The following is a 24,477-nucleotide window of genomic DNA, read 5'->3' as shown; positions in this document are numbered from 1 at the left end:
TTACAGATGGACACAATACCTTTATTCATTTATCTTTATGTGGTGCTGAGGATTGAACCCAGGGCCTTACAGATGCTAAGTGAGCACTCTACCACTGAGTCACAACCCCAGCCCTGTAATGAAGTTTTATTGGAACATGACTACTTATTTATGTACTGTCTCACTAAAAGTCAGATTTGAGTAGATGTGATGTGAGAAAAACTATACGGTTCAAAAAGCCTAAAATATTTATTATATGGTCCTTCATAGAAAAAGTTTTCAGACACACACACACACACACACAAACACATACACACACAACCACCACCACCACCACCTGAAGTCCAGATACTTTAACAAACTTCCAGGGCTCAAGTCACCTGGTTCCTGTTTTCTCTGACCTAAACTTTCTATACTTCCTATGCCAGCCTGGCTATAACCCTGTCACTGATTCTTCCAGTTCTTTATATGACAAGTTCCCCCTTACCTCTGGGCCTATGCATATACTAACCATATACTTTTAACTCTTTACTCCTGTAGATCTCCTCTCAGAAGATAATTCTGTCACTCCCTACCAAATTCTGGTTTGTGGTTCTTCTACACCTTGTCCCATAGTTTGCAGTACTTCATGGCTATGTCCCCTATTTTACCTTCATATCTCTATACAAACCACATACCATATTGTTATTATTTAACTCCTTATCGGGGCAGACCTCATTTATCTTACAAACTAGTGAGAGAAAAGTATATCTAATGTAGGTTCTGCATTCAGCAGACCGAGACTGAAATCCCAACTCTGCTATTTTCTAGCTGTGTGAATTCTGGCTATTTTGCTTTGCCTTTTGGTATCTGAGTTTCTCTATGTATAGCATAAAAACATTGACAGTATTGATCACACAGGGTTGTTTTGGGATAAATTATTATAAACTGACAATGGATATGTTCTTCAGTGCCCAGCATAGTACTTACTAAGTAAGTAATCAATGAGATTTGTTAAATTTATAAATTCTTTTAACGAATGGTCTGAATTTTAATGTTATTTCATCTTTTTCTTTTAAGACACAGAAAATTTCTGTATGTAGCAGTGTTAGCACATGTTTCATACATTTATATATATTCCTTGAAGAGTACTGAGTACTGCAAAGAAGAGGTGCTTAGCAAATGCTGGTAAAAACAAATTGATTCTCCGGCTGGGGATGTAGCTCAGTGGTAGAGTACTCGCTCGCATAGCATGTACAAGGCCCTGGGTTCAATCCTCAGCACCACAAAAAACAAAAACAAAACAAATCAATTCTCTTCTGACAAATATGTATAAAATAATTAGTCATTTATAATCATTTATAAAGTTAAAATGATTATTAATAAAAAATTAATTAGAATATTTTAAAAGAAATAATAAGTTATTTATCAAAGCAAGTCTACTACAATCAATAGGATTTATAACATATGACTCGTAGACAGTTACCAAAGTTTTGTCAGAAGTCTGGAGAAAAAAACTACAAACATATACTAAGTCCAACAGTCTCAGTAACTCCTGTCATTTGCTTCTACCTTTTCTGAAATTTTACAATAGTGCTGCAATGTAGTATTCTGTAAACTATTAAATTATTAACATAAACAAAATGTGTCAATATTTCTAAAAGGTGACCTAATGTGTAAAATAATAAACATAATCAATAGATTAAAGAGGAATTGAGACCCTACAATGCAATTAGAATGTATTCTAACATAAAGTCCTAAACATTGGTACATACATCTTGGGAAAATATTCGGTCTCGAGCTTTCTGATATTCTTCTTCTCTTTCTTCTATAGATTTGCTTCTTCTGTCATCTCTCAAACGTATTCTCATCTAAAGAAAAGAGAACAATTAATTCTTGGGAAAATGAATGTTGTGGTTTAGATGTGGTGTTCCCCCAAAGCTCACAGTTCAGAGGAGAAATGATTGGATTATAAGAGTCTTAACCCAATTAGTGAATTAATCCCCCAATAGGGATTAACTGAGTAGTAATTGAAATGGGAGGGTGTTGCTGGAAGAGGTGGGAATTGGGGTGTGGCTTTGGGGTATATATTTGTATCTGACAAGTAGAGACTCTCTCTGCTTTCTGATCACCATGTGAACTGCTTTCCTCTACCACACTCTTCCACCATGCAAGGAGGAATGGAGCCGGCTGCCTCTGGACTAAGACTGTGAGCTGAAAATAAAACTGTGAAGCTCTTAAAAAAGCCTTTTTTCCTCTACAATTGTGCTGGTTGGGTCCTTTAGTCACAGCAGTGAAAAAGCTGACTAAAACAATGAACTACTGGTATAATAGGTCTTGCATGTATAAAAATGCCATGTTTGCTCTCTAGGTTACCTGGTTATCATCTTTGTCAAAACTAGAGTTGTCTCTCTTAAGGATATATCGTTTCTGAAAGTCGTCACCTCTATCATCCTTAATATGTTCATTAAATTTCTGATCAGGTCTAAAAAAACAAAACAAAACAAAGGAACAAAAAAGATAATGCACAGTATTTACAGAAAAATCAAACAACATTTAATGAAAAGTAATAAGTTACTTATTAGTGCCGTTAATAGATATTTATCTCACTTTTTCCTCATAATTATCTCACAAGAAAACACTAACTATCCCATGTTACAGGTTCAAATATCAAGCTTTAGTCATGGAAGTGGCTTTAGGTCTTGCACAAGTTACTTAACCTATTTCCCAGTTTCCTCATCTATAAGAAGGGAAGAACTACTGGTATAATAGGTCTTGCATGTATAAAAATGCCATGTTTGCTCTAGGTTACCTGGTTATCATCAGAGTTGTTCTAAAGATGAAATGAATTAATACAGGAACAACATTTAACATGGTAAACACTCAGGGGAAGTTTGTTATTTTTATAAATATTATTGAGAAAATTGAGGTTCAAATAGCTTAAGCCAACATTCAAGGTCGAAGGACAAGTACATGACTGAGCTATAGTTGGAGTCCAGAATAGTCTGACAAAAAGCCTACATATCTTCTCTCCATTGCCACCTCTAAATATATAAGAAAATGTGGTACATGTAAAAACATATAGCACTATAGCGTATATATTACATTCCTATATTGCCTAGTCTTCTGTTATATAACTGGAAGTAATCAAATATTTTGGGTTGAATTAGCTAGAAACTTAAGAGACTATTTCAAAATGTACCCAAGTTACTAAAAATTCCTGAGTGTGTGTGTGTTTGTGTATGGGTAACTAGGGATTGAACCCAGTGTGTGTGTGTGTGTGTGTATAGGTAACTAGGGATTGAACCCAGGGGTGCTTAACCACTGAGTTACATCCTCAACCCTTTTTAAAAATGTTTTGAGACAGAATCTTTCTAAGTTGCTTAGGGCCTCACTAAGTTGCTGAGGCTGGCTTTGAACTTGTGATCCTCCTGCCTCACCCCTCAAAGCTTCTGGGATTATGGGCCTGAGTGCCTGGAACCAAAAATTCTATATTATAGCAGGGCATGGTTTTGTTTCACATTAACAGGCTAGAAAAGATAAGTTCTTTTTTGGAGGTGAACATTGCAACCTAAAATAATGAATATGAAGTCCTAGCAATACATTTTATAGCAGATTAGTCTTTTCAGACTAGAAAGGTTGTAAATTCCACTGATACTAGAAGACAGACATATGGTTCTAGCCCTTGGAAAATATAATTATGAAATTCATCTCCCCAAATATATGCCCAGCTTCAAATATTAATTCAATAAAATTCTGGGACTTAATGTCATTCTATTCTAACAGTGAATTTTTCTTTTAAAATATATGATATAGAAAAACAGATCTAATAGTCACAAAATCTTAATGAATCTTATTAGTTTTTAAAATCAGGTTCAAATATATATAAATATATACAGATACAAATAAATATATATCTGTATATGTACACATGTTTATTATAAAGGTATATAAGTATGTGAATACTCTTAGAAAATTCCTAATCATAATCCCAAATCGCCCATTTTCAGAAACTAACATTTCATTATATATAGGACCCAAATAACACTGCTGAATATTTGTTGTAATGTGAATTTTTAATAAAGTACCGACTCCTGTAAATTATGTAGAAGATTTAAAAATGAGAATAATTTAAACAAGCAAAAGAAATCTCTATTATAAAACAGATTTAGATGTGTGAAATGGAGTAGATATCTGCATAAAGCTATATAAAAAGTAAAAAGGAATACAAACAGCTTTGTAATCAAAATTATGGGAAGAATGCTTTCCTTTGGGATTTGGAAGATTATCTATTTGGTTCTGACAATGGCAGTATCTTGTTTTTGTCATACGATTGCCTCATTTACTAATGACATCTATTTTAGTAGTTGTTCAAACTCACATTTTCTTACTCAAGGAGATTGTAGTTGAGTGAAAGATTGTTATTCCAAAGTGAACTCTAAGGTTTAACCAAGGGCCTGGCAACTTTTCTAAGAGCAGCTGGATTCCCCACACCAAATAACATTGGCAGGCATTTCCGCTAACCTTAAGACTGTCTTACCTCTTTGTTTTATAGATGCCTGAATTTACTGCCCTGCAATCGCCAACTTCCCGCTCCATTGAGACACCCCAGTGGACACCGGGTTGTTGACATCCACAACACCACTGGTTCAAGGCTGGAGCGGGTAATCTCCCTATGAGGAAAAGGTAAGTTTGTTTTTATTCAATGTGGAGCAGATCTCTAAGGTTTTCCGATTTACAACCTTCTTCATATCCCAGAAGATATAAAACAAAAATACAGTGTAACTTCAATGATCCGAAATGTTTAGTAGTAATTACGTTATCAACCCAGACTTCTTTAAGCACATCATAATTAGCTCTGCTTAGCTAAACTACTAATTACCATGATAAAGAGAACCCTAAAGCTTTCTGACATAATTCATATAATTCAAATAACTGAGGTTACACTGTATTGAAAACCTTAGAGTCATCAGTCAAAATGTTAGTCAAAATGCCTGCTAATGTACATGTGCTTAGGAATCCAGCAGCTCTGAGTAATGTTGAAAGGTATTGGTTAAATGAATTTGGTTAAGTTAAAACTTTTGTTCACTTTTAGTTCAGCTCATATCTTAATGATTAATATCCTAGTTTAGCCATTATATAACTAATTGGAAAAAGACTAACTGATAACAATATTTTAAGAGCAAGGAGTCAACAGATGAAAATTAAATCAGATCCACATTTTTAAAATAATCCCTAAAGAGAGGGCCTTTCACCCAAGACAACTATGTTTATTAATTTTACTTGTAGGAATGATTGTTTTAAAAATACCAAATGTATCTATTTAGTTGACAAAAGACTATTTGAAATGGAAGAAAACCAATTTAGTTCCAGTAAGCAATATGGTAGCTATAAAGATAAAGGTCTTTATAGCAGAAGGGACAAAGATGATTTAAATTTAAACGTGCAAACTACATGGTTCAAACACAAGACTTTGAGAAAAGTTCGATTTCAGGAAAGGTAGAAAAATAATGGATTAAAGAATATTATTTATAGCATCTGAAGTCAACTGCTGTTTATTACTATTGTCCCATGCTGCCACATATGAAATTAAGAAACAAAATCCTTTTGAAAGGCAGATACCAAATTTAAGATGAACTTAACAAACTGCTTTAGGATAAGACTTACAAATAGAATAGGTGCTATGTACATGTAATAACTTGAATGTCTCTGCATGGGGCCTTCTACTTGCAATATCAGCATTGATTATCTACTTTACCAATACTATAAAACAAAAGCTCCTCCTAACCATTTAAAAAATTTCCTCAGCAAGTTTTACATACATAGCCCAGGAAGGGAATGTAGCAATATGGATGATGCTATATTAACCAACAGTCACAATTTCTTGAGGTCTGCTAGAGGTCTGCTTTATTTTTTTCATAAAAAAATGGGCTTTTGGAAAGGGTAGTAAAGTGATAGGAGATAAATTAAATGTGAAAATTTGTTAAAAAAAAAAAAAACAAAAAACCGTAAAGACAAATTCTGCTCATTAAAAACAAAAACTAAAACTAATTTGCCTGAGGCTGGCCATGGCTATTTAAATTATGTAAATTAAAAAAATCTTTAATAGAGAGTAGCTAACAAACATGGCTGATATTATATTCTGAGTTAATTATTCAAAACATGTGTCCCGGACTCATCTTTCTTATTTCAGTCCAGGTGGGTCCATTTTTTCCTAGTGAGCTAAATGTATTTGTAGGTAATATCACATACGGTTATCATGACATTTATTTAGATTGCTAAAACATGTGGAAACCCTGAGATGAAAGATGCTGTGGGAAGGTAAGTATTAGTACATAGACATATAACATGTACCTACATCTCTTGACACTTACATTCTTGTATTGCTAGTTTTGTTTACTATGACAGACTTCCCACTCTGATCAACATTGTGGTCTAATCCAAAGTAAGCGGCTACTCTGTGTAATAGCATCCTATGGTAAGATGTCATTGGGGGGAATTTTTTACGTGGAGACCTAGAAGTAGAAGAAAAACCAATTTAGTAAGTCAAGAAGAACTGTGATGATAATTTTTTTCTTGTTAAATGTCAGGACTTACTCATTATTACCAATGAAATCTAAAATTTCTTGTTCCAATTTCAGCAGCATCATTCTGTCCCTGAAACAAAGTATGAAGACTTTTATATGTAAAAGCTTAATCATAAATGCCAACAGGTTATGAATTTTCATAGCTATTTTCCCCTTTATACACTTAGAACTATCATAAGCTTGATGTGAAAATATTTACATGCTTTCTAACAAATGTTTTAAGATACTGAAAAATGATTTTTTTCTGTTTAAATTTTCATTATGGAATTTTTCACACACAAATGCACACCTGTGGAGAGAGTGTGTAATATACACACAACTTTAACAATTACCAAACGTGGCCATTCTTAAATGCATTCTGTTCTGCTAAGTATCATTATGCTATAGTTTGCTCTTAAAATATATGGAGTAGATTAGTTTTTCTTCCTCATTCAATAAAGCTGAGAGTTAGCAGGAAAACAGCCATCTTTACTTAAGCTCATGGCTTTGTTACCATGCTGAACTCCATAGAAACAGTACTCTGAATAACCTGTATTGCTAATAACAGGAATACTCCTAAGGGAATATAATGCTAGTATGCAGATGTCGCTATAGCAGAGAAGTATAAACTACATTACTAAGTATCACAGAAAAGAAGGACTTTTCAATCATTCTGTAAATTGCTATTGTGTACTTTTAAGGCTTTGAGAACTATTCCCAGAAATATCAAAGTGAAACCAAAGATGTCCAACATATACAACAAATTAGCACTCCAGGGTCCTATTTAGTACAGTAAGGCTGTAACAAATTAATGGTACCACTTCACAAAGGTGCACAAAACAAGAACATTGCTTTAGTTTTTCTATGCTCTCTGGAAATTTCATGTGCATGTGGAAAAACAAAACAAAACAACCCCTCTCCCGCCAACCTAACATAACCTTAAGGGTAGAAGCAAATCATTCAGTTCTGTCTTCCAAATTTTAAGAATAAGAATTAAGAAAATGATGGGCTGGGGATGTGGTTCAAGTGGCAGCGCGCTTGCTTGGCATGTGCAGGGCGCTGGGTTTGATCCTCAGCACCACATAAAAAATAAAGATGTTGTGTCCACAGAAAACTAAAAAAAGAAACTGAGATCAAAGGGTTAATGGCTCTCTAAAATAAACAGTATATAGGAGAATCTTTTCAAATTTTAATACAGGAGTTAACAGATCTGGATTAGGTCACCTGAAAGTCTATGCATCAATCATGAGTTTGATTCTCTCTGTATACTGCAAAACAAGTTTCATAAAACTAACATGCTGAACTCCACAGAAAGTTCATATATTCAACAAATATTTAGTCACATTTTTCACTAGTTTAAAAAGTCAAGAGAAAACTATGTCTACCTGGTGATTTCAAACCCAAAAGCTGAGAAGAAAAGTACATTTTAACACAAATTCTAGCAACATTCAATTTTGCCCTCAGACCTGATTCTTTCATACTCTCTATCTTAGTACCACCTCATACCCAGTGTGTCATATTAGAAGCATAAGAATTTCAGGCCTGTACCATTCTTTTTCTAATTCTCCTACTCTGTTAATGTCTGCTAAAAATTTTGTCTGCCTTTTATTTTTTCCATTGGATCTCTGGCTTGATTATTATAATGGCAGTAAATACTCTTTCCCTGTATATTTCCTTATTTTTTTCCCCCAATCTATTCTTTATGAAGCATGGATAATAATATATAATATATATGATGTATTATATAGATTTTTGGGGGGTTGTACCAGGGATTGAATACAGGGGTGCTTAGCCACTGAGCAACATCTCCAGCCCTTTTTATTTTACTTTTTTTGAAGACAGGATCTTGTTGAGTTACTTAGGGCCTTGTTAAGTTGCTGTGGCTGGCTTTAATTTGTGATCCTCCAGCCTAGCCTCTAAGCTGCAGGCATGCGCCACTGTGCCCAGCTGGATAATCTTTTTTAAAAAATTTGTTCTAATTAGCAATATACAATGGTAGAATGTCTTTTGACACATCATACATAAATAGAGTATAACTTCTCATTTTTCTGGTTGTACATGATGTAGAATCACACTAGTCATGTAATCATATATGTACATTGGGTAATAATGTCCGATTGATTCTTCTATCCTTTCCACCCTAATACTCTCTCTCCCCTCCTTTTACTCCCCTCTGCCTAATCCAAAGTACCTCTATTCTTCCCTAACCCTCTTCCCCTGCCCCTTATTATGAATTAGCATCCACACATTAGAAAAAACATTCAGCTTCTGTTTTTTTGGGATTGGCTTATTTTGCTTAGCATGATATTCTTCAGTTCCATCCATTTACCTGCAAATGCCATAATTTCATTCTTCTTTAAGGCTGAGAAATATTCCACTGTGCATATATACCACATTTTCTTTTGGATAATGATCTTTTAAGAATATATATACGTGACCATGTATTCCCTTGCTTAAATCTGCTATGGGTTTCCCACTGCTCTTAGAACTGAACTTCTGTAACATGGTCTACAAGAACAGGCATAAACTGGTCTTCATCAATCTCTCCAGCCTCACTGCCTGACCTAACTCAATTAAACTATTCGTATTCTTGCTTATCTCTGTTCCTTGAATATGCTGTTCTCTTTGCCTAAAATATTCTCTTAATATGCTTTTCTTAAATTCATTTCTTTTTTCAATAGCATTTATCACAATTATTATCTTATTTCATCAGTATTGTTAGTTATTTGTATTATATGTATATTAAAAAACCACCAAATATATTTTTTGCATGGAATAAATTAATGAAATTATTTTATCCAGAAGGTCTTTAAATATCCTTCCTTAAATTTTTGGGGAAGGATGGGGATTTCTATTTCATAAATGTTTCCCCCAAAGAATGTATTTGCTTAGCTTAAGACCTTTTATTAAAATATCTTTATTTTTATTTACTTTTATGTAGTGATGAGGATCAAACCCAGGGCCTCACATGTATGAGGCAAGTGCTCTACCACTGAGCTACAACCCCACCCCTATAAGATCTCTTTTTATCTCAGCTTTTAGGGTCAATTTATTTTGAGATCATACAATTTTCAGTAATTTTTTTGATATATTTTATACTATTTGTTTATTTTTGGTACTAGGGGTTAAACCCAGGGTGCTTTACCACTGAGCCACATCCCAGCCCCTTTTATTTTTTATTTTGAGACAGTGTCTCACTAAGTTGCTAAAGCTGGTCTTGAACTTGTGATCCTCTCTTGCCTCAGCCTTTTGAGTTGCTGGGATTACAGGCATGCACTTGGCTTATACACTCTTATTTTTTTAAAAAAGCATCTGAAGCAGGCAACTCAGAGTTCCATTGGGAAAAAAAAATTCTAATGTCTCTATGAAAGAAAATAAAATATAAAAATTGTGCTCTTGACACAACAGGACTTTCCCCCTTAAAATTTAGATATATGAATTGCAGAGGATTTTCTATTATTATCTGGGCTGCATACTATTTAAATAAAAATCCCCTGCTTTTAGTAGGACTTGCTAGGCAAATACGAGTGATAACTCAGCTAAGGTTCTAAGTTTTACACCTTCTACCTTTTATTCACAGTGCTTAGTTCACAATTCCAAATTTTCAAATCTACTATCAAGGTTAGGTCTTTTGGTTATTGACATAAGTTAAAAGTTAATAATTCTTTGTAGGAGTATTATATATAGGACTAGAACTAATGGATACACAGTTGCTTTTCTTAAGGCATATTAATGTTTGGCAGGTGAATCAAAACCATCTAAAGGTAGATGTACTTACTGAAATTGCTACTGTATAAGCTTTAAAAGGAACAAATACATATTAATTGTTTAAGACACAGTAAACACATTTATTTCAATTAAACTGATTAATAAACTAGTATTTAAAGCTAACACAAAAAGGCAACAATCTGTTAGTTTTCAGTTTTCAAGTCATTGTACCAGAACTAACTTTAGAGAAAGTATGTATAGCTGGTGGACCAGTAGCAAATTAAAAAAGCAGAAAACAATAAAGCTTCTATCTGAACACCTTGTAATTCACTATTTTATATGCCCTGGGTCAAATCTCTGCAAAAAGTAAGAAATAATTTAAATATTACCTCCAATAAAAGAAGTACATATAAAACCTACACAACATGGCTATAAAATTCAAAAACAGGAATAAAATTAGTAGTATAATCTCTGTCAAAGTGTTCTTCAGGTATATAGGTTCTAATTCAGTAACGATTGTACTTAGGCCACTGAAAATATTTCTTGCAAACAGAAATTCCAGATAACTCATTATTTAACAGTTAAAATTGAGTTTATTTATTGGGCTAATAACAAAATAAAGAAGATTTAGTGATATGAAGAAAAATTTCAAAATGCAAATGATCCAGAAAGGAAAAATTGTTTTGAGTTGGGGGTCTTGCTAAGTTGCCTAGGCTAGCCTTGAGCTTGCAATCCTCCCGCTCCAAATTCTTGACTTCCTGGGATTACAGGCATGTGCCACCATGCCTGGATTAAAAATTGACTAAATTTTCATATCAATAAAAACAAATCTAGAAATTATCAGGCAATATTTCATTCTGAAAACTTTAGTGAAAATTTGCTGTACTTACCACTAATTGTGGGACATTTATAACTGGCAATTAGCCATTTGCTTCATTGAGAAAATAAGCCATTTATTAAGTAAACTTTATTTTTCACAAAACTTAATATTAGCTTCAACTTCCTAAACCCACACTGATATTAGTAAAAACAATTTTTTCATTGTTCATTAGACATCACGAGTTGTTAACTTTTATATACTAAAAAAAGGCAAAGAAAAATAAAGTACTAATGCATGCTACAACATGGATGAATCTTGAAAACCTTATTAAGTGAATTAAAGTCAGTCATTAAAAAACATGTTATATAATTTCATTCAAAGAGATGTCCAAATCGGAAATCTATAGGAACAAAAAACAGATTAGATTATAATAAAATAATAATTTCATTATTACTATTAGCATAGGGATAGTTAGAGGTTACTGGGTTCTTTTCAGGGTGATGAAAAAGTTCTAAAACTGTGATACTTGTGCATATCTGTGAATATACTGAAAACCATTAAATTGTACATTTAAAAATCTGTGCAGCCAACTTAAAAAACTTTTGCATTTGTTAAAAAAAAAAAGCTTTGGGGGTAAATTGGAGGTTTTTTTTTTTTAAAAAAAAAAAAAGCTTTGGAAGTAAATGTTTGCCAACTCAGCAATAAAGAACAAAAATTCTGTATTTAATTACCTTTAAGATCTCATTATAAATGAATACAGTGAATTCTTAATTTGGTTGGGTGCACTATGAGAAGCCATATATTTTTCTTTTTTTCTAATGACTAATACCATCTCTCAATTTCACATCAGAGCCTATCTTGGTGATTTTGTATTTCCTCAAATACCTAAAAGTTATGAATTTTTACATCATGATAACATGCATAATGCAAAAAAATATTTATACATGTGCATACAGTAGACCAACAACATCTGAGCCCTAAAAAACTAAAATGCCTTTGGGGTACTTCAAATATCTGCTATCTTACTTTAATACTTTAACTCAATAATGAAAATATATAGCAAAATTATTGTACTCTAGAAGCAATGTAAACCTTATAAATATAATTTTTACCTGGGATTGTTTTTTAATGTATTTACTAAAAATTCATGTAGATCTATGCCAGTTGAATCAGTGTATTCTTGACTGGAATCTAAAAAACAACAACACAAAAATCCAGTATAAAGTTGTTTGAAAACAAATCCTTTTCCCTTTTACATCTGATGTATACTTTAAACGAGATGCCCCACATTTAAAAAAAAAAAAAAATTGACAAAGTAGGAAAAGAAATTTATGAACTCAAATGATTACAATTTTTCTACTCTTGTATAATGTGCATGACATAGGTTTATATAACTACATGGACATGCATATTCTTAAAAAAAATGAACCTCTCACACATGTCAGAATAATTTACTCTGAATTCTTTTAAGATTCTCTTACATACTCACCACACCCTCATATTAAAAAAATACTTCCTTAGGTAAAAAATTCAAATGATTTAGATAATTAACCATATTTGTATCAAATTAAAAGTTCACCTCACTTATGAAAGTAAATGGAGACAGTAATTTTGAAGTAGATAAGAATTTTAGTTCTCCAAGAATAATTTTACGTATTTAGAATTCTTTCATGTCTATTAGCAAAGGCTTGCTTTCAAAATATTTTTTAAAGTCATGTTTCTTTCCTTTAAAATATAATATCCTTATGCAGTTTATAATACTCATGAACATAACTGAAATGATGGTGAAGACTTTCAAAACTTTTTATGAAAGATAAACATTCTGGGTTTCCAAGAATAGTCTTATGGGGCACTAAATATCATGGCATCAGTTCTTTATATCATAAGGAAATTAATGAAGTATATACATATATGTATATGTATAAATATATATGTGTGTGTGTGTGTGTGTGTGTGTGTGTATATATGTGTGTGTGTGTAAAATAAGTTGCTAAAGTCTCACTAAGTTGCTGAGGATGGCTTTGAACTTGCATTCCTCCTTCCTCAGCTTCTGGAGCTACTGGCATTACAGGTGTGCACCATCACATCCAGTTTAACATACAAATTATAATGATTTCAGTATTTCAGTATGAAAGACAGACAGGCAAGATCAAGTTGAGTATCTTCCTTAGTGATGAGTATGTGCTGCCTGCCATTTTTGGCCAAAGCATCTAACTGATGTACAGAAGTATGTTAGACCAGATAAATAAATACTACAGGGTCTCTCTCCAGTCTGCCCACCCCTTTTTTTTTTTTTTTTTTTTTTAATTTTGTACTGGAGACTAAATCCAGGGCCCTTTCTCACTATGACAAAGGGCCCAGTACTTCTCATTTTTTATACTGAAACAGGGTTTTGCAAAGATGCTAAGGCTGGCTTCAAACTTAAGATCCTCTTGCTTCAGACTCCTGAATTGCTGGGGTTTCAGGTGTTTGTCACCATACCTGGGCTGCTCTGAGTTGTTTTTAATACAGTTTTATTATATATAATTATTGAGGGATAAAGGATGAAATTATTGAGAGTGAAACTAAAATTATGTTAAAAAAATTGCAAACCTCTTGATAACATTTTTCTGGGCAACTTATCACTGGCCTTTTCTTTTTCTGCTTCATCTTTCAAGGGCTTCTCCTCTTTTTCAAATGACTGTGATAACTGGATCTGAATTTTTTCCTGTTGGAAGGCAAAATCAGTTATCCAATGAAAATATAAAGCAATTCATATAATACCACAAGGTTATATTTCCTGAGCAACACACAATTGTAGAGGAAGGAAAAAAATTTTAATTTTGCCCAACTGAAAATTTCACACTAGAAAATAACTAAAAAATATTTATTACTTTTATCAATATCTTGAGAAAAATGCTAAAATAATGTTTTCATTGGACTCTATCAATTGGAAGACATCTTAGAAATTATTTTGGACAAAACAAACATTTCCTATTAAGTGTATCTGTTTTTACTTGTAAGCCCCTGGAAGGTCAGAACTAAGGTTACCTTAACCTATTTTTTCATGCCAAGCAAAAGCATGGTAATTATCATCAGTCATGACAATGGAAATGCATGAGTGTTGAGTCAATAAACCTTAGGTTTCAGAGTACCTGTTAAAAGCACACATTTCCTTCATTCTCCCACCACAAACAAAAATACAAAATTTCCAAAATCAATGACATATAACTTAAAATGATTATTTCCTATTTAATATTTATATATCACTGTGCTTCTTTCAATTACCACAAAGTTGTTTTAGAAATATTTCAAAGAAGATTGAGTTCCTTCAAGATATATAATGCTGAACTGTAAAGAAAACCACATTCTATAAAACTAAAATGGAACACTTTGTATTTTATTTTAAAACAATCTCATTCGATGCAACACAGAACCCAATGGAATTACTGGAAATTAATTCATACAGCCTGAAAAGGGTAAAAATCATGTTGAGCTTTCTTTATTTGGGCAATGTTATAAAGAAAGCTAGGATCTATTCCAGACCATTTGTACTAAAGATAAAAGTTTAGTCTATTGAGTACTAAGTTAAAATATGTACTAAAAATTAATATTAAAAAAAGTTCAGTGTATTTTTAGACTAAGTTATAGTGTTGTTCTTTTGTGATGAAAAACATCAAGACAATTATCTAGCTTTTCTGGATGGTGGTGGTGGCAATAGAAGCAGTAAGTCAGTATCAAAGAGGATATAAATTTCAGGGTTTTCAAATTTGCAGCTAGTGGAATTTTTTTACTTATATATCTACTCCCACAATAGCCTTTACAGAATCTTGATCAAACACATTTTGCTGTTTTCATCTAATTTTTGTTCTTTTAATCTATTCCCTCTTAGTTTGTGCTCAGAATATAGTGTAAATGCTGTGTACTGGCAATCTTCACCTGGATGATGGACATTTGCTTTATCCTCTGTTTTTGCTTACCCAAAACACTTGAAAACTTATTGCATTCATCAACCAGTTTGTCATATTTTTCACTGTGATTAATTTCTAAGGCATTTTCCTTCATCTTTCTGTAATTGTAAAGCAGGCATTTGGAAATAAATTTCAGAACTATTTTTCATAAGTAGAACATTTAGGAGTTTTCCTGACTTGCAGCTTCTTGTTACAAATCCAGATGGGGAAAAAAAATTTCATATTACCTCCTCTTAGACAATCACTCAAAGGCTTTTCCAATGACTAGCAGATTTCATTTCCAATACTGCTCCTAAAGCCATACATTTACATTCTAGATATTAAATTATTTAATCAAAATGAATGGTATTAAAAAAATCTAGTAGACTTAATATGAAAGGACTTAGTCTTCAGTTGGCCTTTTTTTTCCCCCCACTAGTAAATAAACAAGACATATTTTAAATGCTGAAATCCTTATATATAAACTTTTCGGACCACAGAAAACTGGAGCATCATAAAAAGCTGTAATTCCTTTATTCTTTACTGTCATTGATATCTTTATTGAGGTCACTTCCCTCTCATAATCTCTCATCAGACATAAGTGACATTTCTCTTTTGATTGCCTCTCAACTTTTTTATAATGAGTTTTATTCCAAGTTAATTCCTCAAAAATATATCAAGCATATTAGTTGAAAAGTATCTCCAGCATCAAGGATAAGATAGTAGCATATTTCGTTTATTTTCCAGTACTTATTCTGGTGCCATTTGGTTAACTCAATGCTTGAAAAACGTTCTATAAAAGGAATATCTTTTATGCAAAGAGGTAGTAATAATAGGTTAACATCTAAAAAGAAAAAATTATGTCTGAGAATATAAGGAAACATTATATTAAGGAGTAACTAAGTTCTGACATAACCATCTCATTCATTATCCATATGATGTAAACCATTTTTAAAACTGTTAACACTAAAATTATCAACAATGTATACATTAAAATACATTATATATATCCCTGTTATTTTTTTCTCACATGAATTTTCATTAGTCAGATTTATTGAGTATCTTAAGATATTTTTCCTTCAATGTGTTTCCACATAAGGTAAAATACATTGAAAAATAAGAAAAGATGATGATACCATTCTCAAAAATTACCCACTTTTTCTGCATTAATACTCTTACAAATGCCCAATCTTTCTCATGCCCTCAATCTCCTTTGATTATTATACTATGAGGATGAAATGTTATAGAATTACAGTAAACAGAAAGAAGACATGAATTTTCAAAGAACACTATACTGTTTATTGCTCCATTATGAATAGGTGCATTCTTCACTCTCATTTGTACAAAAGAACTTTTAAAATTTCCTTTTCAAAAAAACATTTTGCTGAGTTTCTTCTTTTTTCTTTCAGAGTATATCTTAATTGTTCAGACTTAACAACCATGCAAAAAGCTAAAGGTATATATTTGAAAATGTTCTCCAGACAATATTACTTAATAAAATATTCTGACTATATTTCTGCTTTTTGTTAGAAAATCTGCTATTTTATTGCTAATATGTATCTATTTTATCAAGTTAAAACATATGTCTATCTCCTAAGGAGCTACATTTAAAAACAAATTACAAAGAATTTTGAATCTGATATTGACACTTGAACAAATATCAAAGAAGAAAGATTTTTAAGAACATTTCATTAACAACTGATTTCATTTTAAAATTTTATTTTCTTTAAATCCTAGAAACAAAGTATGGTGCATATTCTAAATGTGTGCCAACTATCTTTAGTATCTATAGTATGCTTTTAAGAGCATCATCTGAATAAAGGCAAAGTATAATTTTTACTTGAATCACCAAATACATATATATTTTTAAAAAAAGATGTGCAAAATGGCATGACTTTTTCTTTTTCTTTTCTTTCTTTTTTTTTTTTTTTTTTAATTAGTCACAGCTTCTTAAATAACCACAAAGTTGCCTCCATTGTTTGGAAATGGTTGGGATACAGGAGCATTTTAGGTTGCTAGACCTTTTACAAAGTAAAACAAACCACTAACATCCCACGTTATCACAATGATGAACAGTGGTGAGAAAAGTCTAAAAACATTTATGCACAAATGTCCCAAATGTAACATGAGATAAAGATCAATCCACGGCTGAAATTAATAGAAAGGTAAAATCATAGCATTAAAAAGAATGTAACAGGCAAACTGGATTATTTGCTTAAATCTCATTATTCTACATTTTTAAAGTACAGATAGAAGAATTAGAAGTATGAGACAACTATTAAAGAATTACTTTAAAATGAAAACTGGCTTTACCATGCATTCATCTTAAGTCAAATAATGTATTAAGCTGAAGTCCTGGGCAATTTCTTTTCAAAGAATCAATATTATAAAAATTTCTCAAACTAAAAAGTAAAAGGACAAATTTCATCATAATAATATTTGCTGAAAATACAATTTAATATTTTATAATATTTCAACAAAAATTTTGTAATTATCTTTAAGTTAATAGTCCCAGTTATTATATGATCCCAAAGTTTTACCAAAAGAGAAATCATTATTTTAAGCCTTAGACTAAAGCAAAGAGTTTTTCCAGCTTTCTTATGTATCTTGGTTTTTTTACTTAGTAAAAACAAAACAAATTGAATACACGCACACACACTTAACCATATGAAAAATTTCTCCAGTTCCACCATGTCTTCAAATAACAATTTTTGTTTTGCTTTGTTTTGTTTTTACCTGGTTCTCCTGTGATATCTCTGCTGCAGGAGGTGGTGGAGACTCTTCACAAACTGCAAGGCTCCGAACTAGCTTTAACTTTGAGCTTGACTAGAGAGAAGTATTTAAAATTAACACTACATTTCATAAGTCTAGGGCATATCCAAAAGCCCCCTGGAGTGAGTTTCTAAATTTCTTTATAGTTTTTGCCATGTATAAAAATAGATGAAATGTACAAGTCAAATACATCATTAAGCACCTCTAAAGCCTTTTGTTAAGAGAAAAAGCAAACAACTGCAGTTTGGAAAATTATAGCAATAGCAAGAATGGGAATAATTCCAACTTCAAAACCCAAGAATGGTGAGAAAGCAATTTCTCTATAGATAAAAAACCATCCAAGATAAAAAAGCAATGCACAAAAGCAACTAGGCAAGACAAAAAAGCCCCAAATAAAACAAAACAAGCTTTCTGCCCCAAACAAAATATGAAAAAAAACAAAAAACAAAAAACTAAACTGAATGTAGTGCTATATGAAAACAAGGATTCATCAAGCATGAAGGAAGGCCCTTGGCATGCCAGCACACCAAAATATTTACTATACCTTAGACCTTTTTCCTGTCTGTCCAAATGACTGCAGTGGTCGCTGAACATACAACAAGAAAGATTTGTATTAAATTTCATACTGAGACAGAAAATTTGCTTAATTCATAAACCTAAAACACAGAAAAACTGTGCACAAAGTATGCAAAATGAGGAAATCAAAATTGGTTTCAGAGAAAGAGTATTGATTCCTCCCAGAAGCACACTTGAAGAAATTTCTCTAAAATCCTTCTGTGAGTTGGCATTTTTCTTTAAGTCAGCAAAGAGCCATGATTCTGTGTTAATTGAACTCAGTGGAACTTACAAGGTGATTTTATAGCAAAATAAGATAGACTTCTTCAAGTATTTTATATTTGCTTTATAGCTAAGTTTGGGGGCAGGGAACCTCCCAAAACAACTCAGCAGTTTTAAGTAGCTGAAATCAGAAAAGTTCCAACATTTCTAAAGAGAATGTTTCAAATGCAGAGTCAGAGTCCAACCACACATCTATTGAGCCTTTTGGCAATGTATGAAGCACATCACCAGTTTATTAGTGACAGAATCCTGTTCACCAAGTCTGGGGTAAAGCAATGAAGCAGAGATGAAAGAAAGAGGGCAGACTTACAATATGGATGTTTAACATGACAGATTACCAATCACATAACTGGAGAACCCACTGAGGCAACTAGTTCTAGTTTGTGATATCAGGCTTTGATTTGGGAAAGCAGTCAAAATACCTATGCATCAGAATCAGATAGATTTTTAAAATAGACTTTCTTCCTGCCTCCTTCCTATCTCCCACTCCAAACCCAACCCCGACCAGCACAGGGTCCAGGCATCTACCATTTATACTCAGTAACATCAGGGAGCCAGTTTAGTAACAAACGCAAAACATATGAAACATCCTCAAATCTCAGACTTATACATGTCACATAAGAAAGAAAATGGCCACCATTTTATTCTGACATTCAAACAAAGCCATTTTTTATAGAGTCAACAGAAATAGGAGTCTATAGTAGCAGTACGTCATTCTTCCTATTTTGAGTCCAAAGATCTTCAAAGATAAGAGCATGATATTCTTAGGATTTTGACTCCGGATCACCAAATCAATAATAAAACAAAAGAAAAATCAGGACAAAATTAAGAAAAATGACTTTGTTTCTTATAGAGAATAAAATTCTATGTATGTGTACACATACACATATATTAATGCTGCCTAAGAGGGCTTCTGCATGTTGGTACTGTTTTCTGTTTCTATTTGCTCTCTTCTTTAATCTGGTTAAAATAAAAAAAAAAGTCTGTAACTTACATACTAAAAGAAAGGAAAGAAGTTATACTACCATAGAGTCAAGGCTTATAGGAACCAAAAAAATGAGAGAAATCTAATAAATGGATACCAGGATAATGCACGTGACTAGAAGAGTTCTAAGAAAGCAAAAAGGAAATTAATTTGTGGCTTACTCTTGTCCTATGCTTTCAACCCTTGCAATTATAAGTACTATAGTATAAACCTTCTATTAAAAATGTCTAAAATAAAAGATGATTAAAAGGCAGAAGAGCTGGACTTAAATTTCTGCTGCTTTACTAGGTGACCCTAGTCAAACTATTTCAGTTTACTCTTATCTGTATAAAGTTTACACAGTTTGAACTAATTCGCAGGGTTCTTAAAGAGATTCAGTGAAAGATTAAAAAAAAAAAAAAAAAAGGTGGCTTTGGTATCAGAAAACCAATGTTCTATCTCTGCTTATTGGCCATGAGGTCTTTGATAAGTTACTTAATTTATCAGATGCTGCTTTCAACCTGTAAAATAAAGATGATGCTATATATTGTTCCTATAGTACTGCTTTAGAGTATTCAAAGTCTTACATGTGTATTGACTATCTGTTTTAATTTGTAAGGAGCCTTTGATGATGCTGAAGAAAGATGAGGAAAGACACAGAGAACTAAAATTATCTTAATTTAGCATCATGTAACTAACATGTTCTTAGTTTCTGCTATACACTAAACTTTGTGCCAGGAACTGGAGATATGAAAATGAATAAGACATAGGACCTGGTATTAAAGACTGCCCAAACCAGAATGAGCTACTTAAATAGCCAAACAGAACCCAAGAGCTTCACAATCTTAGTCCTGTGCCCGTTACATTACACCTATAAAAAACGTTTTTGTTGTGGATTACACATACACCTGGTAGACAGAATTTTAAAGATGGCCCCCAAGAGGACTCCCAATCTCTACTTATTTAACTGATTACTAATCTAGGTACTGGTATGAAGGGATTGTACACAAGTAACTGAGACAAGTCAGTTGATTTTAGGATACAGATTTAGGATTCAGGTGAGTCTGACCCATTCAACTGAGCCCTTTAAAAGCAAGGAGTTTTCTCAGGTAGAGAATACAAGGGAAAGTCAGACAGATTTAAAGAATTAAATACACCATTGTTGGTTCTGAAAATAGGACAATTTGAGAAGTACTGACTAGCCTCCTAAAAGCAGAGAGCCCAACAGCCAGCTTGGAAACCAGGACCTCAGATCAACAGTAAAACCTCATACCAACAGTAAAAAAGTGAGTTCTGCTAATAACTGGAATGATCCTTAAAAGCATGATTCCTCAGAAAAGGGCGCAGTCTCACTGACACCTTTAATTTTGGTCCTGTAAAACAGCAGAGAACCCAACTGGATCTACTATGAGCTGATAAATGAGTGCTCTTTTAAGTATAAGTTTGTGGTAATTTGTTACACAGTAAAACGAAAGCACTACTACGTAGTAAACCATAAACTGCCTAAGTGGCATTATTCAATAAAATTAGGTATTATTTCAGTTCAATAGCAAAGAACAAAAGTTATATAATGTATTCTAAAACACTGCCATACACACATAACAAAGCAGAGAAAAAAGTTCTGTTTATGAAGTTAATATCCTTTATTTCATATTTGTTATCAATCTGGCAGTTAAATTTGGCTTAAAATAGGAATTCTCCAAATTTGGTATATAATTATTTTAAAATCAGATTTTGTCATTTACAGCACATTTTCATTCTTAGCAGAATTTTGCTGTCAGAAAAAATGTGGCAGCTAGTTTAACAGATCTAAACTAGTTCAAAGGGATGCTAATTAAATTAGAATTTAGATGGTTTAGAGACAAAGCACCAATTTATAATTTACACTGTTCTACAACGAAGTATAGGACAGGAACTAGGCCAACAAGTGGGTACAGAATATGCAACAATGTTAGTAGAATTTCAGTTTGAAACTAGTATTTAATGTATGGACAGAGCTGCCAGCTACCAGAATTTGGAGAATTGGGAACCAGAATAATATTCCTGGGTTATACAATGTTAACATAAAAATAACTGCCAATCTAATATCACTGAATTAAGAGGAAATGTGACTTAATTCAAAAAGGGGATCATTTTCCTTTATAATTAATAACTATTATGAAAGAAATTTTAATTTTAATGAAACCTTTAACTAAGACTCTTAACAGATCTTGAAGAGCTTATTCTCACCACTTCTCTGGATGGTAGTAAGGGTTAATGGTAATTATGTGAAAGAATATAATGAATAAAATGTCTAGGCGAAAGGTCAGAAGCAGTAAAAATAAAAGACACCATGCTGCCATTTGAAAGAGAAAACAAAGTTTTTGGAGGTAAGGGAGCTAACTTAAAAAAAAAAAATCAGTAAACCAACAAATTAACACAATCACTAGTTTATTTTTAACACTTAACCTTCAGACCATAGAGCACAGGGTTGAAATCCAAAGGTCAAAGTCTTACACTATAAGGAAAAGTTCCCAGAGAAAGAAAGAGAAATAGAATTTCTGGTTATCTATATATTAAATGAAGGCAAAGAATCTCCTCATCCTATTGGTGATATACATGAAAATCATCCAAGGAAATAAAAATAGTATATAAAAACATGTCTACACTTACAAAGTATGATAAACATCTTCATACATGTCATAGTAAAGTATTGTGAAAAGTGAACATATTTATAAGGTCTGTCATATATGCATATGACCCAGGTTCAATAGAAAGAGTACCAAGTTCTAGAAAGAGATTTAAAAAGTAAATTGTACCATGGGAAGTGAAGCAAGAAGTTCTAAAAAGAGAACTCATTCAAAATTAATAAAAGACAATAAAACTACAGCATATAAATAGGGTTAACAGAAACAATAATTATTACATTGAAATTTTGGGGAGTTGTGTTAAGAAAGACATTTTACTTTTTATTTTAATATTAAAAAAATCCATCTTGCATGATAATAAAGGGACAAATTTGAAAAACCATTTAGTTGTGTTGTAGCTCATAAATAATTACTAATAATTATGATGATTATAATACTATTGTTAATACTATCTCCCATTTGTAAGGCTCTCTGTGTTAGGTACATTATACATCCTTTTTAAAAAAATTCTTTATACATTTTTCATTGGTGCATTATAGTACATAACGATGAGATTTGTTTTCATATAATCATAAATGCACACAATATAAAAATATACTTTGGAAAATATCACTCCCAAGCACTTCCCCCCTTCCTCCCATCTCTTGGTCCCTTCTCTTCTACGGATCTCCTTTTGATTTTCATGACATCCATCCCCATCTTTTCCTTTTTTCTCTCCAGCACTACATTACACACATCCTTTTTAATCTCTGCATGACAAATAGAAAAATGATTTGCATGATTTCACATAGAGGCTTTTATTTGATGGCTTAAAAAGAAACATCTTTGTATGTTTCATCAATTAAGGAATTTATTGCCTACTCCTTTGCTCTCAATATTGAAAAAGTGTGGCTTTGTGCCCTGAATTTTTCTGAGAGCCTTATTAGAACACCATTGCTTTCTTTCCTCTTATCTTGCTCTCTGTTCCCTTTTAAAGAAATGTCTTAGAACTAATTTGGGGAATAGAAGACATAAGAGTCTCAGCTTGATTATCAAAAGGCTTACTAAAGGGTTAGGGTTGTGGCTCAGTGGTAGAGCACTCCCCTAGCACGTGCAAGGCCCTGGGTTCGATCCTTAGCACCACATAAAAATAAATAAATAAAACAATGGTATTGTGTCCAACTACAACTAAAAAATAAATATTAAAAAAAGGCTTACTAAAGAAACTGGGAATGTATTCAACCCTACTTTAACTGAGTCTGTGTGTTGAAAATTCATTCATACACATTAGAAGCTATTCATGCATTCTGACAAACAAGGCTTGCTTAGGTGATAACAAAAATCAGCTCTCTTCTGTACTCCACAACAAAGATTACCAACACAATTTGGATTGGCTATCTTATTTTTAAAAAACAGTTGACAAGGGATTGGGGAGTAGGGAGGCATTGTTTGAATTGTTCCAATATGTTTTGGACTGTGTATACACAATCTTTACCCAGTACCTTAGAGGTACCAAAGGAAGATAAAATGTTTAATAGTTTTAGAATAGGTAACTCCATACTAATCAGACTTTTTGTTTGATCCTCAGTATCATACCACACATATTAATAAAACACACAGTTCCTTGTTGATGCTGAAACAGATGACTTTCACATTATTTTTTGTAAAAACATAGGAAAAGTTACTTTCTGGTTTTATCTACTTCCATCCCCAATTTCTATTACTTTAGTCTCTTCTGTACATTCATTTCAACTGTTGTAGTCCCCTTGCCAGGTAACTCTGATGGAGGCATCTTGAACCCCAGAAACTCAAAACAGAATCAATTTTTCATACAGTAAATGCTAAATAAACATTTGAAGAAACAGTAAAGATCGTATTTGATGAATTAACATAAAATAAATTCTCACTTTTTCCTCTTCCAAGTCTTTATAGTCACCATGCTATATGGAACATGAGATCAAAGACCTTGCCTGTTTTTGTTTATTATATTTCCTTGGCACAGAACAGGTTTTCTTTTCTTTTTTGGTGCTGGGGATTGAACCCAGGGCCTTGTGCACGTGAGCAAGCACTCTACCAACTGAGCTATATCCCCAACCCCCAGAACAGGTTTTCAATAAATATTGGGATTGGGCTGGGGTAGAGTTCAGTGGTTTTTGGAGTTAAGGGAGCTAACTTAAAAAAAAAAAGTGGTTTAGTGCTTGCCTAGTATGCACAATGCCCTGGGTTTGATCCTCAGCATCAAACCACACACTACTTGTGCGCGCGTGCACACACACACACACACACACACACACGAAAGAAAGAAGAATAAAAAATC

At 32.6% G+C, this 24,477-nt stretch overlaps 1 protein-coding gene across 18 annotated transcripts in view; it reads right to left on the bottom strand.

Moving 5' to 3' along the window:
- Positions 1-24,477, bottom strand: part of R3hdm1 (R3H domain containing 1) — a 178,579-nt gene that overhangs the window by 65,431 nt on the left and 88,671 nt on the right. For 14 of the 18 annotated variants that reach the window (XR_007350901.1, XM_048812209.1, XM_048812205.1 and 11 more), the window contains 8 exons: positions 18,298-18,339; positions 17,718-17,807; positions 13,645-13,759; positions 12,165-12,243; positions 6,556-6,615; positions 6,333-6,473; positions 2,335-2,443; positions 1,734-1,829 (listed from right to left, as the gene is read on the bottom strand). Coding sequence is in view for 17 of the 18 variants with exons in the window: in XM_048812209.1 (XP_048668166.1) it covers positions 1,734-1,829; positions 2,335-2,443; positions 6,333-6,473; positions 6,556-6,615; positions 12,165-12,243; positions 13,645-13,759; positions 17,718-17,807; positions 18,298-18,339 (732 nt within the window). In the remaining variant the exon portion in view is untranslated. Of the gene's footprint in view, positions 1-1,733; positions 1,830-2,334; positions 2,444-4,498; positions 4,632-6,332; positions 6,474-6,555; positions 6,616-12,164; positions 12,244-13,644; positions 13,760-17,717; positions 17,808-18,297; positions 18,340-24,477 lie in introns of those variants that run through there. The other 4 variants (XM_048812214.1, XM_048812218.1, XM_048812219.1 and 1 more) reach the window with 3 other exon arrangements.

Source organism: Marmota marmota, unplaced genomic scaffold, assembly GCF_001458135.2.
Source record: "Marmota marmota marmota unplaced genomic scaffold, marMar, whole genome shotgun sequence".
NCBI lineage: Eukaryota > Metazoa > Chordata > Mammalia > Rodentia > Sciuridae > Marmota > Marmota marmota.
Note: the sequence above shows the minus strand (reverse complement) of the source record. Positions and strands in the feature narration are given on the sequence as shown.